Source organism: Saccoglossus kowalevskii, chromosome 20 (genome assembly GCF_978046115.1).
Source record: "Saccoglossus kowalevskii chromosome 20, keSacKowa6.1, whole genome shotgun sequence".
NCBI classification, from domain to species: Eukaryota; Metazoa; Hemichordata; class Enteropneusta; family Harrimaniidae; genus Saccoglossus; species Saccoglossus kowalevskii.
Genome location: NC_140660.1, coordinates 10,609,375 through 10,628,349, shown reverse-complemented (window position 1 = coordinate 10,628,349; position 18,975 = coordinate 10,609,375). Strand labels below are relative to the sequence as shown.

Sequence of the window (18,975 nt, the reverse complement as noted above, 5' to 3'; positions counted from 1 at the left end):
AATGCCCTTCGGGTCAGTTATAATAATGCTTTCCGTAAACTGTTGGGGTACGGCCGTCGCACAAACACATTTACCAGTTTATATAGAAAGCTAATTTATGCTTTTATGGATCGATTACGAACATCAAACAATACGCTTGTGTGTGCCTTGCTCAATAGTGATGTGAGATGGAAGTCTACCTTAGTGCAGCATTGGACAAAAGTAGTCTACTGAGTTTAGTATAGTTTTCAAATCTGTATGGTTTGTCATTTTATCTTATTACATATTTGTTTGTATCTTTTTCTTTATATATGGACTATGTCTGAAATAAAACCATAATAATAATAAACCAAAACTTCGATAAATGACTATCCACTTCTAAACGACAAAAATTGCACTTCTATTGAAGTAGCACCTTCGGGAGTTTTAATCGTCTCGTTAATGACAGAACAGACCCAGAACCGAACACCCGTGGCTTAAATTACGATGTCCAAACCGCACACACTATAATTTCTTGCATTCTCTATGGAAAGCCGTACGGGACCCTGCTGCATCAATATAAATTACATGGTAAAACATATAGCTTCAAAATTATGCTACTTCTTCAACAAAAATGCGATTTACGATGTCTACGTTTACCAATTTTAGTAGTAGCAATCAGTGCAAAACTTATTCATAGTCGTCGCTAAATAATTAGCAGTTGTCGCAAAACGAGTTGTAGTAGTCGCCACTAACACTTAATTTCTAGATGACGACGACTTTTCATTTTGAAAGATGTCGACGCAAACAGGTCCCCTAGTAGACGACGCAACTTGCACTTTTTAAGTTGTCGACGCAAAATGAGTCCCCCTAGGAGACTTTGCACTTTTTATTTCAAGTTGACGCAGACGCATTTTTTCTAGTAGACGACGACGCAAAACAGTACATTTTCAAGTTGACGCAGACGCATTTCGAGATCTCGCGTCTGCCGAGAATATGTAAATGACAAAAACCCGGAAGTATGGTCATCGATTTACCAGATCTGAGTTGGTCATGTTCAATAAGGTATGTTATTATTCGGTTTTTTTTTTTTTTTTTCTCTTTACACAATTTTATTCTCTTTACACAATTTTATTATTCGGTTTTAGTATTGCTCCCAGGCAAACGAGCAAAATCAAGTATTGACTGGTATTTTGTTCATAGTTCCACAAAATATCGCTGAAATATCCAGTGTACACGGTAAAAATATCTCGTCCCCTGTTATGTGTTTTCGTGTAGACCACGCAAAATGGGCACTGTTTATTGTTACCGGCTATTTGTGTTGCCTTTTCTTATCATTAGGGGTTGGTAATTTTAAATCATAGGAAGTGGCTGGAAAATTTCTTTAAACAAATTTGCAAGTTAGACACAGAGAAAGAAAAAGCATGAAAGACACGTACAGATAAGACACTATGAACAGTAATGCAGTCGGTGGCCATACGCTTCCATCTCCCTATATTTTAAATGCCCAACCCGTTATGTTGTGCTATTTAATGTACACCTGAGATGAAAACTGGTGTTTCATAATTACTTGCTATAGTTACTACAATTACTATAATTACTATAATTACTTAATTGCTATAATTACTTGTCATAGGGGATGACTAGGGGTTACTAGGGATCCCGTTTGCGTCGACATCTTTGAAAATGAAAAGTCGTCGTCATCTAGAAATTAAGTGTTAGTGGCGACTACTACAACTCGTTTTGCTTTCTATAGTTCTCTGAAAAACAATAGTTGCTTTGCTAAATTGTGTTGGCGTCAACAATATCATGGTAACATAGTGAGAGTAATGGTCCGTGGCTAGGCTGCCCCACCCACCATATTGACGTACATGTATATGCAAATTTACGAGCCCGAATCTGGCCGGTAATGTGAGGGCGCTTACACAGAAGGCAAGTGTCTTGAGAGTGTTTTATACTTATTTTTCTTCGGAAACGCAAGTGGTTGCAAGCAGGTCTAGCTGCGTCTCAAAACAAGTATGTCTCCAAGTTCTGGTCAACTGTGGGCGACAGCGATAACAGGGTGTCCAATAATCTGGATTAACGATTGGCTTGAAGTATTCACGCATGCGTATTGGAAGTAAAATTTACCGTCGAAAGATGGCGGCTTCCACTCGGCCCCTGGTCACGGTGTTCAGCCAGGTTGTGGACATTAAAGGTCTCCTAGCGAAACACTGTGCTGGAATACCGGTGAAATTTGTTGACGCTGGAGTTCCTGGTAAGTGCTGATTTCGGTGGTTTTAAAAATACACGCCCACTCTGTTCTTCCAGGCACCACCCCTCGACTCGATCGTGCTCTCGTCCACGGGCCGAGGTTGAGTGAAATGGTCATGCTGGTTCGTTCAACCACAGTCCCCGGTCAAAGTCATATACAGTACTTACGATCCGGACGTTGTGTAGGCCCCGTGTGGGCCCCGTGTACAGCCAGTGAGTTTAGTATCTCTGCAAGATACAACGACCAATCGTCAATGGAAACGCGTCTCCAGCTGATTTGTGTACCAGTGTTATAAGACAGCAGAAACTTTGTCACTGTAAGTGAGTGTACAGTTACACAACATTTTATACTAGTGATTTTCGCTGGCAAATCTGTCTCTCGCGAAATTAAAACGGTATACATTACACAATGTACTGTAAATTTTTCTTATTTCGCTGACTGGAAAATGCGCTAAATTAAAACCCAGTGAATATGTAAAATTTAGCATAGAACACATTATCTAAATGATAAAACTGTGAATTTAAAACCCACTGAATATGCCTGAAATGGTAAATCAGCTAAATTTAAACCCAGTGAAAATTAGTCATTTTACAGTATGTGAAATTATGAAATATTTATTCACTTGCAAATCAAACATGCATATCTGATAATGGAATTTGAATAAACATACTGAACTTTTGACCTCGTTACTGTAACTTAACCTTCAAGTTCACTTCAACTCCCTCTTTTCATCACAAAATCTCAAAATAATCCTGTTTATAGCATTTTCTTTTCGAAGATTGGATCAAAAATACTAGTAGCCAATTTTTTGTAATAAAATAATGAATATTGTCTCCAAAACTGGGGTTTATTGCGAAAAATCCTGAAGAATATAAAAAAAAAAAAGTGCAGACAAATTTGGGCGAGAGTCTTTTGGTTAAAAGGAGTGGCGGGATCGTCACTTGCACACACAACAATAACAACACGGTAAAAATGCAAAGGCTTCTGGGTAGATGCTTTTTTGTATTTTTTTTTTTAATTCTCCCTGATGTTTTTATTCCATATGTGCTTCAACAGTACATGCGGTTTAATATCAGCTAACTTTAAAATTTGCGTTTTCATAAATACTACTATTGTACATCTGTCAGCATAAGTTACAGCATGTCGTAATTTTGCGGTATTTTACACATGGTATTTTCATCCTACCATATAAGGAAGTGTGAATTCCAATTATGGAATGACTACGCGTGTAAGCGTCCTCTAATAATAAAAACAAACCTGGCTGCCACCAGGGTTTGACCAGACTCCACACAAAGAAGTTCGCCAATTCTGTTTTAAACTTTTTTGATTTCGGCATTCCCATGATGTATCCTTGCAAGAAAAAGATGCATAATAATAAAGGTCATTACAAAGATGCTTCAAAGTATGCACTCGGACAGTACGCCATCGCATCGACCTCTGCTGCGTGCCAGTCGATACTCTTGCTGTACTGTCCTCGTGCATACTTTGAGGTATTCTCGTAATAACCTTATATTATTCAAGTGATTATCAGTGTCATTAATAATTGTAACATACTCTTTGTAGTATGTTATTAGTATAAGACATATTCAGACTGATTACTCTGTACAGGTATGTGGCGGTTTTTAAAAGCAAGCTAAGCTAATAAACAGTTTCAGCCACTGTAATTTTATTGTTTATTTGATTATCTTTTTAAATAAATGTTTTCGCAGCAATTGGCATTCATAGTGTTCAGGCGACGATGTTTAATGTTTTCCCATAGGAAAGTATGTTCGATGGGTAATAATTCTTGGACCGAATGCGATTAACTGGGGATGGGAAAACTATTAGGCCAAATAAAATAAATTCAGTGCTTCCAGTAACTATACCCATTTTGGAGAAATTAAAAAAAAATTATTTAATGCATATGAGCCCCAAATTATGTATTTCTATGTAATTCCACCAATGGTTTATTATTTGATTTCAAGACTTTCTTTTATGTAGTGAAAAATAACCGAGACGTTAGCTTTTACATCTGAACTTAAATCATGGTTATGTTTTCATTAAAACTAAAATTAAATTCAAAAGGGAAAATGAAAGAAAATTAAAATCTAGTAGGCAACCTAGTATTTTTATCGTCTGTTATCAAAAACAGCAAATTTGTTTGTTTGGCTAAAATAATTAATAATTTCATCACAAATTCACAAAAAAAGTCCTGTTTATAGTCTGCACTTTCATTCAGAAGATTGGGACAAAAATAACCAAATTTTTTCAGTAAAAACTGAAAATTGACTCAAATTTTGTCTGTTGGCTCCAAAATTAATTACTAAAAATATTGAAGAATACAAAAAAAAAAAAGTGCAGAAAAATTTTGGCGAGAAAGTCTGGTGGGGAAAAAGGTTAACATTTAGTGAATTGTAACTTGTGCGGAGGGTTCTATATATATATATATGTCTCTTATCAGAGGTACATTACTTGAGGTTTGCAACGCGCATAGTACTGTACGATGACATCATGTCAAGATCCCATTCAAGTCTCATCTCGTAGATAGCGAGATTGATGCTACAACCTTCTGACATGACATAGACGGTTTGTAATAAAACATGTATTACGACATTCATAGTGAAAAAATATAATACATCGAAAATGTACAGAAAATATAGTTATTGTAATCCGTCATATCGTGAGCAGCTATTTTGATCCACCTGGACATCCCAGTATCCTAGTTACCTCGGGCATGCGCATTCGCATTTTTCTGAGTTGGAACGCTTATGCGAGAGCGAGATTGTAACGGGATCTTGGTATGTCACCGTAGTTGCAAACCCCAAGTAATGTACCTAAATAACGGGTTAATACTACGTTGAAATTATCTCGATTGGAGAGAAAACAGTACACTGGTGGGATGATTATTTCTTTGGGGCATGGTAGTGCGTACTGTAAAAGAAAAAACAGTCCACACTTTAATACTTAGTCTTTAGTGTAAAAGTTCACCCCCCACCCGCACGCACTGTATAATACTGTAGAATACTTTATTTTCGCTTGGAATTTATTTTCGCTATTTTCGCTGAAGGGATGATTCCGTGAAAATAAAATCCAGCGAATATACTTTTTTTCCCATATTTCACATTAAACTCATCAAAAATCAGTGAAAATAAATTCCATACAAAACGCCCAAAAAGCCTTTTCAGTGAAAATTAAATCCAGCGAAAATAAAGTACTCCACAGTACTTTATTTTCGCTTGGAATTAATTTTCGCAATTTTCGCTGAAGGGATGATTCCGTGAAAATAAAATCCAGCGTATATACTTTTTTTCCTATACTTTTTGCTATATTTCACATTAAACTCATCAAAAATCAGTGAAAATAAATTCCATACAAAACGCCCAAAAAGTCTATTCATTAATTCCAGCGAAAATAAAGTATTCCACAGTACTTTATTTTAGCTGTTTTTTATACAGTTTACTTTTTCACTGTTTTTTTGATGAGTTGAATGTAAAATATTTTCAAACTGGATTTTATTTTTTATTTTTTTTTAACTGATTAATCCCTTCAGCAAGTGAAAATAAAGTATTTTACAGTACACAAAATAAGGCTACCTTCTGTTGTTTTTGATATGATTTGTTCATGTGTAGAAGAAAGAAAGCAAAACACTGTTCTAAAGTCATCTTTTTAGGGGCTAATCAAGTACCATCCTTTCATCATCAATGGTATGTCTGTCGTCATTGTCGATGTCATTAACATGTCGTTGAATGTGATGTTGTTTAACTTGTTTTTTTTTTGTGTTTTTTTAAAGGCAAAGGTTTTGAATATGATGGTGATCTTTCAGATGACAAGTTAAAAGCATTATCAGAAGCAGAAATACTACTCACTGACCCACCACTCTTCAAACAGGATGTCATATATAAACTAACAAATTTAAAATGGATGCAAAGTACATGGGCAGGTAAGGGAGGTGATCACAATCTAACCAACCGTTCCCGGCCTGCTATCTGGGGAGCTCTGTGGAGCTACCGTATCTTGTGAGGAGCTCAGTCGATTTCACTGAATAGCTTTCAATGAGGTCGCCCGAAAACAGCCTTTTCCCTGTCAGAATACGAACAGGGTCAACTAGAAAGAATAACTTCCAAAACGTCTGTGTTTGAAAAATTAATTGAAATTGATTCAAAGTTCAGAGGGGGCCAAGATTTCTGTCCTGTTCCAATTTGTTTTTTGGGTCAGTGCATCTATGTCACCGAAAGCGTCTCCATTATATTCATGTAGTTTGACCTTGATGGGGAATTGACCCCCTCCCTCCATGTGGTCTCAAAAAAAATGAATCATAGTCATGAATTACATTATCATATAATTCCATTGTTACTATAATTATAAATGTGAATTTTGTAGAATATGAACGTAATGTTATTTTACTTTGGAAACTGTGTTGTCTGATGTTTACACCCCAAATATTAGACTGTCGACAGTTCTCGGACCTAATAAAGAGTCACTTATTTTCCAGCGCCATAGGCATTTCAAGCAAGGGTTGTAAGGCCCGGGAGACTGTTATAGCATGTAATGCCGTCATGCAGCATTACGTGGAAACTGCCTGGTGACGTTCCTGCCAGAGTTCTAATTCTATGAATATATATACTTTCGGTGATCTAACCGCAAGGATCTCTGGGAAGGAGAATAGTTCCTGCTGAGACGTGTCACACAAACTATGTCATACACTGATCAACCAATCATGAGCGAAACCAGTCACTAAGAAACAGGAAGTAGTAGTAGTTTGAGTGACAAGTTTCAACAGAAACGTCACCGGGCAAATTCCACGTAATGCCGCATGAGGGCGTTACATGCTATAACAGTCTCTCAGGACTTACTGCCCTTGCTTGAAATGCCTTCTTTTTTCAGTTACACATTCCACATAGTTTTAGGAAAATGTCTCTTTTATTGTACCAATTGGACGCATTGAAGTCACAACATAAACAGCGACATTTTTAATCTGGGATTGTCTACTTTAAAACAGAAGTTTAAGTCTATTATTTTCTAATTGTAATTGTGTTTACTGGTGTATTGTATTTAACAAATGTGTCTACTAACACACCACTGTAATATTGGCCTTATATGGCTGCTGTGGTTGTATTAAATAAATTAAATAACTAAATAACTAAATAACTAACTGAATGAATGAATGAATGAATGAATGAATGAATGAATGAATGAATGAATGAATGAATGAATGAATAAATAAATAAATAAATAATAAATCAATAAATAAATCAATAATTAAATCAATAAGTAAATCAATAAATAAATCAATAAATGAATAAATCAATCAATCAATCAATCAATCAATCAATCAATAAATAAATAAAAACAAAGCTAGCAAATATCCAGCTTTGAAGTTACGCTTGAACTGTACTCTACAGGCAGGTGTGGTGGTCTTTTATTACATGTATGTAGAGGTGGTCACTAACACAGAATTGAGTGTACTAGTAATCTTTATTTGACAATGTTGAGATAGGAAGGAAGGAAGTTAAACTTGGCATGACCAAATCGTTGTGTGGATACTGCTGTAAAGTGAAGGAAAAACCAACAAGTTTCCTCCTCAGATGGACAACCTCTCTTACTGTTGCCAGTGATGGCAATTCAAAGCCTTTCTGGTAGAGGAGTTTCATATTGAATGTAAACAGTTCTTTTAATATGAATCTGGCTTTTTTTCTTTTCTTCTTAGGTGTTGATGCAATATTAGATAAACTCGATAGATCCAGAGAACTTCCAAAGTTCAAACTGTCACGATACGCTGGTGTCTTTGGTCCCCATATGGCGGAGTATGTCATTGGTTCCATCATTGCTAGAGAAAGAAGTTTTCATTTGCTGAAGAAAGACCAAGAGAAGTGTGAATGGTAAGCATTTTTGAAAGTAATATGGTGGCCCATAACAACAATGACATTATAGGTGAAATGTTGCCGTAATAGACCATTTTCCGTACACTGCGAGAATCACGCGTTATGCGTGAAATCGAACGTAAAACCAGGACAAACAAAGGTCATAGCGTCGTAGTGGCATCAAACATCGCGTGGAATTTGACAAACACGAAAGTATTTCGGGGACATTTCCATGCTTAATAATGTGCTGTCCACATTTGATGATAGACAATTTCGATTAAGTAAGGGTATTCGAAAGCAATATTCCTCTGTCAAAGATCGGCCGGTCGGTGTGAGCTACGAAATAAGGAAATTTGAGTTCAAAATCAAATCGTTCGATTTTTGCGGCAGACGATCGACGCGCGTCTTTCATGCATCTCGCGAGATCTCGCAATTGTACGGAAAATCACCTATTGTACAGCAATGTTCCAACACATGTATAACAACAGTTTACAGAACATTTCAAGCGTAACTTAAGCTGGATTAATTTGCTTTCAAAGCTATCACATAAATAGTATCATACATGTAGGCAACATAGAAAAAACCCACAGAAACCATATTCCATAGTTAGGACTCCATGACAGGGCTGTGTAACCATCTACCTATCATAATGGTATTATGGTAATTTAATGCATACATACAGTGCATTTCACCACAGAAACCATATTCCATAGTTAGGACTACATGACAGAGCTGTGTGACCATCTTCCTATCATAATGACATTATGGTAATTTAATGCATACATACATACATACAGTGCATTTTACCACAGAAACCATATTCCCTGTTTAGGACTACTTGACAGGGCTGTGTGACCATCTTTCTATCATAATGGTATTATGGCAATTTAATGCATACGTACAGTGCATTTCACCACAGAAACCATATTCCATGTTTAGGACTACATGACAGGGCTGTGTGACCATCTTCTTATCATAATGGTATTATGGTAATTTAATGCATACATACAGTGCATTTTACCACAGAAACCATATTCCATGTTTGGTACTACATGACAGGGTTGTGTGATCATCTTCCTATCATAATGGTATTATGGTAATTTAATACATACATACAGTGCATTTTACCACAGAAACCATATTCCATGTTTGGTACTACATGACAGGGCTGTGTGATCATCTTCCTATCATAATGGTATTATGGTAATTTAATGCATACATACAGTGCATTTCACCACAGAAACCATATTCCATGTTTAGGACTACATGACAGGGCTGTGTGATCATCTTCCTATCATAATGGTATTATGGTAATTTAATGCATACATACATACAGTGCATTTTACCACAGAAACCATATTCCCTGTTTAGGACTACATGACAGGGCTGTGTGATCATCTTCCTATCATAATGGTATTATGGTAATTTAATGCATACATACAGTGCATTTTACCACAGAAACCATATTCCATGTTTGGCACTACATGACAGGGCTGTATGATCATCTTCCTATCATAATGGTATTATGATAATTTAATGCATACATACAGTGCATTAAATAAACTATCCTAGTGTCAAGCTGGTCCAGTCAAACACTAACAATTTGACCAAAATCAGTTTTTTGCTTTGACCTTCTGCATTGATTCTATCAAATGAATTGTCAATCAGTCAATCAGTTTACAAAGTCTTCCCTCAGTGGTAGTTGACTATTACATCATCTTGATTTACAGGAACAGACCATTACGTAGTGAATACAGGCTATTGTCTACACTGTCTATTGGTATCCTAGGTGCCGGGGACATCGGGCTAGAAAGTAAGTGAAATGTCAGATTAAATGATTGAAATGTCTTCATGTCTTCATTCACTCATTCACTCCTTCCATCCCTTCCTTCCTTCCTTCCTTCCTTCCTTCCTTCCTTCCTTCCTTCCTTCCTTCCTTCCTTCCTTCCTTCCTTCCTTCCTTCCTTCCTTCCTTCCTTCCTTCCTTCCTTCCTTCCCTCCCTCCCTCCCTCCCTCCCTCCCTCCTCCCTCCCTCCCTCCCTCCCTCCCTCCCTCCCTCCCTCCCTCCCTCCCTCCCTCCCTCCATTCATTCATTCATTCATTCATTCATTTACTGTGAAAGTAAGTTTTCAGTGGCTGTTTGAATGTGGGATATACTTGCATAATAAATGAGTAAGTGGGATATACTTGCATAATTAATGAGTAAGTTGGTTATCTTAGCATAAGTAAATAGTTAATCATATGTCTTATTTCAGTTGCAAGAGTGTGCAAGGCTTTTGGCATGACTGTCTGGGGATTGGTGCGACATAACTTGCCTCCAGAGAAGAGATCACAATATATTAATTACTATCGACAGATGTCTATGTTGCCGGAGCTCCTTGAAAATTGTGATTATGTTTGTAATGTATTGCCCAGTACGAAACAAACAATTGGATTGTTGAATGGGAATGTGTTGGAAAGCTGTAAAGCTAAGGTGAGAATTAATGGAATATCTTAAATACTGTGGAATACTTTATTTTTGCTTGGAAATAATTTTCGCTAAAGGAATGATTCAGTGAAAATAAAATCCAGCGACTATAAAGTTGTTCCTATATTTTACATTCAACTCGTCAAAAATCAGTGAAAATAAATTCCATACAAAACACCCAAAAAGTTTATTCAGTGAAAATTTATTCCAGCTGAAATAAAATATTTTACAGTATACCATATTCTCGGGGGCGGGCATTTTCACTGCATGGCAACCATCATGGTGGAAACAAAGGCCGAAAACTTTCAGAAAACAGTACTTTGGAATGGTTGTTGAGACTCCCACGAAAAGTGTAACAAGATCACCCCTGAATGTGTAACGCATATAAATTTGATTTTTCAGGATTACTTCAAATTTGAGTTTCTGTTTTCTTGAATTTTCACTGGCTCTTGACATTCCGCGTTCCTCAGCAGCGCGGGCAGAGCCCATAGAAATACATGGTACAGTGGTGCGTGTGCGTAAACATCTTGTGACGTAGCTCCACCCCGAGGATAGTCATAAGTTGAGCGCCCTCACAGTTTGTTGTAGAAAAGGAACTCAGAAAGAGGCTTCTGGAGTAAAGAACTTGATAAGCTGCATGCATATATAAGAAACCCCTCTTCCAAATGTACAGAACGTTTTGACGATTCTTGTTTTATTGACCAAACTTGCTGGTGGTAAACACATGCACCTAAATTCATCACGTCATTGCCTGTTGAATGCCTCCATAGATAGCCAAAATGAATGGAAACAAATCTGTGTCTACTGGCGATGTGTTAGCTAAAGCTTCATTAAAGCACGGTGGTGGTCGCGCAGCGCGTGTTCGAATTTCATGTAAATAAACAATTTATTTTTCACGCGTTGTATACGTCGCTATGAGTCCCATATCGAACAGGACGCGGCACGACGACTGCCCCCCTTTAAGGTAGAAGGCTTCTCATGAATTCAAATGCCCAGAATTTATTCATTTTTTAATAAATTGTATTTCTGGGCAATATATAGACTTAAAAAAAGTTGGGGGTCTCCAGGTTAATTTTCGAGAAAACTATGGTTGTATTTTTGTGAATAGCAGCAATTTTGACAGTATTATAGTGCTTTTACCATTTGTTCCTATGGTGGAGATATTATGTCATATTTCACATTGTAGGCTGGTGACATAGGCTGAAAAAATAATATGTTGTTACTGATGGTATACTTTTTGTTTCCTTGAGTTTTTTCAAAAATCTGGGTTTTAAAAAGTGTCAAAAAATGCAATTTTTGTTTAATATTGTGCTCTATGGAAAAATATTAGGACAAGTTTCCCAAAATATGTCACTGTAACACACAAAAGAATGCTATTTTATAGCGTCATATGGGACAATACCTCCACAATTTCACATAATAAACCAATTGACATTGTCGTGCGATTTACATGTATGTCCAACTTTCTCAAAAATTATGAGTAGGCTTCTACCTTAAGGTCACGTCAATGAGTATATGAACCTCAGCCCTTGGCTTTGGTGACACTTTTTGAGTTAGTAGAACACTTGATCAAAGTTTGGTTATCTCCACATATTAATTGAACTTGGACCGTCCATGGACATCAACCATGGCACACAAATATTTTATAATAATAATAATAATGTGCATTATTGTTTTAATTGTTTTCAGAAATCTGTTTTCATCAATGTTGGAAGGGGAAATATAATTACAGAGGAAAGTTTGGTGAACGCGATGAAGTAAGTGAATACTGAATATAATCGACAAGGTTGCTAGGTTACTGAGTGCCAGTGCGCCCTCTGATGGCTGTTTTTGAGTCACAATGGAATTTATACTAGCAAATTACAAATTCCATATCTTAATATTAAGTAAAATTGTTTGAAGAGTACTGTTAATGTAAGGGACCCCAGAAAGCAAAATCACATATCTAGAAATTATTTGCGCGTGTGAAAAAAATGGTAGAATTTTGTTGTATACTGTAAAATACTTTATTTTCGCTTGGAACCAATTTTCGCTATTTTCACTGAAGGAATGATTCAGTGTAAATAAAATCCAGCGAATATACCTTTTTTTTCTATATTTTACATTCAACTCATCAAAACTCAGTGAAAATAAATTCCATACGTAACACCAAAAAAGTCTTTTCAGCAAAAATTAATTCCAGCTAAAATAAAGCATTTTACAGTATTATTTTTTATTCTTCTCAAACTTTGTCCATGTTTATGAATGTATAGTATAATGTTTTTGAAGATCACAAAATCACTTTATGATTTTCTGTTGCATCATGGGTGATTCAGCGAATGGGTACAAGAAATCTTTGTACTGTAAACGCAATAATTATTCGTAGGTTTTAATTTCGCTATTTTGCTGATAAGTATAATCTGCTGAATTAAATCTACATGAACAAGTAAAATAACAATTAAACTCAATTGTTTCCTGTCAAGTTGTGAACTTAAAACCTAGTGAAATAATTCAAGGCATGAAAATAGTGAAATTAAATGTCAGTGAAAATAAATGGTTTTAACGGTATATCAGAAATGCATCATATTGAGGGCGCACTACTAAGCATATGTTCAGGCAATGGGTATTTTCGTAAGCTGTAATCAATTGTTTTATTTTCATAATAATGTAATTTAAATAAATAAAAAAACGTAAAATGTAATCAGCTATTTTAATCGACCGTAATTTGTACAAAGATATTATTTTTTGTAAGCGTATAAAGCATTTTCCAAATTAAATGTCATAATTCGTACGCAATTTCCAATTTTGATTCTTAAACTCAAATTATCCAAAAAAATTGTAAAATGTAATTAGGAATTTGCTTTATCTGTAAAGTGTAAAAACCTATTTTTTACTGTAAATGAAACTTTCGTTTTATTTCCTGTAAAAACGTAAAATGACATTTTTATTTCCTGTAATCTTGCTCCCCCTCCGCAAATATAAGGGAGACAATTGATTATCTAAAAACATAATTTATGTTCAAACTTACTGTTCAGTGATAATCCACGGCTGAATCCAATGCCACAGAATCATGTAGGCATATGCTGAACAGGGGTTTTTCTAGAAAAAAAACTGCAAAAGGGAGCACTGTAATTCAGCGACGCCACCAAGTGTGGGAGATAGGGTTCTCCCTGCCAGGGTGTGGAGTTTTTGATAATTCTAAGGGAAGTGACGGTTTCCTGTGGGGCCCCGCCAATGCCCGAACTGGCACGACATGGCCTGGCAATACCGTAGTTTCCCCGGAACCTAGCTTCCCCAGGAGTAGTGATTCACACTTGAATTTCCATACATGTGGTCCGCGGTACGAACGACAGCATTCAGGAGAACGAAATATTCACAACAAACACAATGGCACAATTACGTAGAACGTCGTGAGTTGGGAGTGTTGTCATTTTAAACTGGGTACAATATTAACAACAATGGAGCATATCCAGACTTCCTGGGTGTTGGCGGAGCCCCGCAGGGAACTGACCAGTTTGATTTCGGTAACTTCCCTAAGTTAAAGTTAAAATGAAGCATTCTAAAGCTTCCTTGGGGCCAAAATTACTATCAGACAGGTCACAGTTGAAGAATGTGGCCACATGTGATCCCCGGTCAATCAACCGTGTACCTGGTATCTGGTCAAATTGAATTGAAACCACCACGATACTAAGTCGTCAACAAAATGAGATGACTTATTTCCGCTTTGGCTGGGGTTAGAAATGGGAAGAGACAACCTGAAAGTTTGGGAAAATTCTTGAATGGCGTGATATCTTGATACATTCATTCAACAACTGATGTATTTATTCTGACTCAGAGTAAAATGAGATGCAAAAATTTAATAAAAATACAAATTTCCTATCAATGAAATATATATTTCATTAAATTTAAAAAATATTATTGAATGAAAAGTATTGCCAATATAGGACAACAATATTTCAAGAGAATTTCAGAATGTGACTATGATGTGTGACCTTTAGAAGTTTTTGTGCAAGTACCAGGATGTGTGACCTTTAGAAGTTTTTGTGCAAGTACCAGGATGTGTGACCTTTAGAAGTTTTTGTGCAAGTACCAGGATGTGTGACCTTTAAATGTTTTGTGCAATTACCAGGATGTGTGACGTTTAGAATTTTTGTGCAAGTACCAGGATGTGTGACCTTTAGAAGTTTTGTGCAAGTACCAGGATGTGTGACCTTTATAAGTTTTGTGCAAGTACCAGGATGTGTGACCTTTCAAACCTGTATTCAACATTACAGTGAATATGTTTTTTTTCAGGCAGGGTTGGCTATCCGGTGCTATTTTAGATGTCTTGCCTGCTGAACCCCTTCCTCCTGACAGTGAATTATGGAAAATGCCCCAGGTAAGATAAAACTACAAAGGTCATACTTGACATTTGAATATTTAAACTTTTACCTGACAGATCTTGTTAATTTAATTTTTATTTATTTTTTTATCTATTTAATTCTATTCTGTTTTGTAGGTTTTTATATCTCCACATATATCGGCTATCACTTTTGCTGACGAAGTAAGTATTATGTAATCACAACGGAAGTCTTTGTTTCACTAGCAAATTTCTGAATTTAAAAAAATCAGTGATTGTGATTAAATATAAAAGTTGTGAAACAACATTTTTACAGTACCCTTTATCACTGTATTCTTGGGGCGAAGCTACACCACAGAACGTTCCACGTTGCTAAGACGAGCACCACCGAGAATACAGTGGTGAGCAACTAAATTGCCATTGTAGAATGTTCTGTGATGTAGTTTCACCCCGAGAATACAGGAGTGCACGGATTGGTATTGTAGAATGTTCTGTGATGTATCTCTGCCCCGAGAATACAGTGGTGCGCATCTTAGCATCTTAGAACGTTCTGTGATGTATATAGTTCTGCACCGAGAATACAGTCGTACGTGGTTTGGCATCATAGAATGTTCTGAGATGTAGCCCCACCCCAAGAATACAGTGGTGCTCATCTTAGCATCTTAGAACATTCTGTGATGTAGCTCCACCCTGAGAATACAGTGGTGCGCGGCTTGGCATCTTAGAACATTCTGTGATGTAGTTCCACCCCGAGTATACAATAGTGCACGGCTTGGCATCTTAGAACATTCTATGATGTAGCTCTGCCCCAAGAATACAGTGGTGCACGGCTTGGCATCTCAGAACATTCTGCGATGTAGTTCCACCCCGAGTATACAATAGTGCACGGCTTGGCATCTTAGAACATTCTATGATGTAGTTCTGCCCTGAGAATACAGTGGTGAGCATCTTAGCATCTTAGAACATTCTGTGATGTAGTTCCTCCCCGAGTATACAGTGGTGCGCAGCTTGGCATCTTAGAACATTCTGTGATGTAGCTCTGCCCCAAGAATACAGGGGTGCACGGCTTGGCATCTTAGAACATTCTGTGATGTAGCTCTGCCCCAAGAATACAGGGGTGCATGGCTTGGCATCTTCGAACATTCTATGATGTAGCTCTGCCCCAAGAATACAGGGGTGCACGGCTTGGCATCTTAGAACATTCTGTGATGTAGCTCCGCCCTGAGAATACAGTGGTGTGCGTCTTTGCATCTTAGAATGTTCTGTGACGTAGCCTTGCCCCCAAGAATATGCATGTCAATTATTCCAAATTTGGTGACAATCATTAATCTTCTTTCCTATGTAATGCATACTACTATAAACTGCTAGAATTTTACGAGAGACAAATTTTCTGAATCTGTAAAAAATCCTGAAACTTTATAGCAGTGATATATCCACAACACAAAGTGTCTTTGTATGTCTGTCACGAAATTTTGTCTTCATGAATTCCGTCAAATCATGATAACATTGATGTGAAAATTAAGCTACTTAGAGTATCTGCTTAGAGTTTCTCTGTAGTAATTAATTTGTATCATATTTTACAGGTAGTGAAATTTTTTCACAAAAACTATCTGACGTATGAGAATGGAGAAGAAGTGGATTACCTCGTCAACTGGGAACAAGGATACTAATGGATGTAACCATGGTGATATCTGTATGTCGCACCTTCGGAGTTGGGAGCGATGAAAACTGATGTAAATACAGCAGTTTCTCAGTGCTCTAACTTCACATCTTTTAACCAAAATTGAGCAAAATTTGTTAAGAATCATTGTTTAAATTTGTTGGGGGGGGGGGGTGGATAATGAGATTGACAATTTTTTAATACTGAAAATGACATATTGTTTATTGGGCAGGGAGAGAGATGTCACTCAAAAACCATAGTGTTTCTAACGAACAGATGTCCTGCTTCTGAATCTGACTCCTGTCCTCTCATAAATTATCCCAAAATTTGTATACAAATCACATCAAAGATGAAATACTTTTAATCTTTACTGTATTGAGAATAACATACAAAAAAAAAATCAAAGCTCACATAGCGACGATCTGTCAGACACGCTACAAATCGAGCTGTTCTGAATGTGATGGCGGTTATAAGGAGATATGGTCCATATATTATGTTTTGAGTTAGATCATGAATATTCATAAGTTGATCATGAATATTCATAAGTTGATCATGAATATTCATAAGTTGATCATTATGCAGATTTTGCGAATAGGGTTCAGGAACTCAAGGAACTACAATATATTTTTTTACCATTGCTATTTCATTGGTATTACAAACATTGTGATTAAAAAGGTTATTGACGCAAATCAATTCATAAAAGGATATTTTATTTCTGTATGATACGTAATAATCCCCCCAAACCTGCCACACAATGTAGCCTCGTAATATCACAAATTTCTGAGTTGGTGTCTAGAGGCACTTAATCGGTCAAATACGGTATATCATTATCAGCTTGTAGACATAATTTAATGGGACATATTTTATTTTAACTGGAATTAATTTTTGATGGAAAATCTTTTTAGGTGTTTTGTATGGAATTTATTTTCACTAAGGCCAGACTTTTTTTCCTTGTTTCGCGAGTTTTTATAAGGCAATTTTTTTGAGGAGGGCGGAAAAAAAAGAAAATTAATTAGATTTTTGTGATTCTTAAAGAATTGTGAGTGAGATCATTGATCGGAGAGAAGAAATGAATTAAAATGTTATTCCATGTATAACGTTGTTTCTCATCTGCGCGAGACTTTGGTACTTTGATACTCCCACGAAAATGCAACTTGGGTTTGTTATGCGAAAAAAAAATGAAGATAAAAATAAGTTTTTTTTTCGGCAATTTTTTGCACTTACAAGTCGGCGGGCGCGAGAAATTAAATTAGATTTTTATTTCATTTTCAGCTCCTGTTCATTTGGCGGGTTCGCGAAACAAGGGATAATAAAATTCTGGTCTTATATGGTACATTCATGGGGGTGATTGTCTAACATGACAAACTTTATGATTCATTGGTGCTAGATGTATATTAATAAGGTTATTACGAGGATACCTCAAAGTGTGCGCAAAGTCAGTACAGCGAGAGTATCAACCGATGTGCAGCAGAGGTTGATTCGACGCGTACTGTCCGAATTCGTATTTCCTAATATGGTAAGATTTATTTATGGCGTTAGGGTGACAGATGTATAATAATGGTACTTACTTGGAACTGTAAGTTATTTGATTATCAATATACTCTTTTAATCTCTATAATATATTAATTGTAATAAAATGATTAAACACAAAAATGAGATTTTCGATGCTTACAAGTTTTTTATTGATTTGGAGGATGCGCTTCTTTTTGTTTGCCAGGTGTAATGGTTGATTGATGGATTCGCTGTATTGTGAGCCCGAGTGCTTCACGTTCAATCTTTTCACAACCAGTTTCTTCTTTTCATCACAAATTCACAAAATAGCTCCGTTTATAGTCTCCACTTTCTTTCAGAAGATTGGGACAAAAAAAGTCAAATTGTTTGAGTAAAAACTTAAAATTTTGTCTTTGGCTCCAAAATTAGGGTTTATTTCTAGAAATATTGAAGAAGATAAGAAAAAAAAAAGTGAAGAAAAATTTGAGTGAGAAAGTCTGGTGGTAAAAAATTTAAACCAAGTTGATTAAAATTAAAATCCTATTTTTTTTATCTTTACTTTAATCTTGTTTTCATACATTTTATTTTGTTATCAGTTTATTTCCTGGATTTTGTTTTGTAGAACTTTGTAGCAGTGAAAAATAGTTATTGGGTGCCACAACACGAGTGAATTTCTGAATCCTATAAAATTATGAAATCGCAAAAAATTCAAATCTATGAAAATTAAATGTTTTACAGGGATATATGAAAAAAACAATACACGCTACATACTGTAAAATATTTTATTTTAACTGGAAATATTTGTTCATGGAAAGACTTTTTAATTGTTTTGCTGGATTATATTTTCACTGAATTATCCCCTCAGTAAAAATAGCTAAAATTAATTCCAAGTGAAAATACAGTATTTTACAGTACATCAAATTTTAAAGCGCGATATTTATCGCGCATGTGTGACATTTGTGTTGATAAACATTGATTTTCCCACAG

General features: G+C 36.1%; 1 protein-coding gene across 1 annotated transcript; it reads left to right on the top strand.

Annotated features, from left to right (window-relative positions):
• Positions 1-2,095: 2,095 nt before the first annotated feature.
• LOC102806018 (uncharacterized) lies at positions 2,096-18,153 on the top strand. The gene is made up of 9 exons (XM_085494746.1): positions 2,096-2,215; positions 5,982-6,131; positions 7,899-8,070; positions 9,783-9,865; positions 10,308-10,525; positions 12,209-12,276; positions 14,792-14,876; positions 14,997-15,041; positions 16,421-18,153. The coding sequence occupies exons 1-9, from the start codon at positions 2,098-2,100 to the stop codon at positions 16,505-16,507; spliced, it is 1,026 nt and encodes a 341-aa protein (XP_085350872.1). The 5' UTR covers positions 2,096-2,097; the 3' UTR covers positions 16,508-18,153.
• Positions 18,154-18,975: the final 822 nt, after the last annotated feature.

Bases quoted from the DNA above. Each gene is read 5' to 3' on its own strand.
- LOC102806018 (XM_085494746.1), top strand. From the start codon at position 2,098: ATGGCGGCTTCCACTCGGCCCCTGGTCACGGTGTTCAGCCAGGTTGTG. The intron at 9,866-10,307 runs GTAAGTGAAATG...GTCTTATTTCAG, and splicing joins CGGGGACATCGGGCTAGAAA to TTGCAAGAGTGTGCAAGGCT. The intron at 14,877-14,996 runs GTAAGATAAAAC...TCTGTTTTGTAG, and splicing joins AATTATGGAAAATGCCCCAG to GTTTTTATATCTCCACATAT.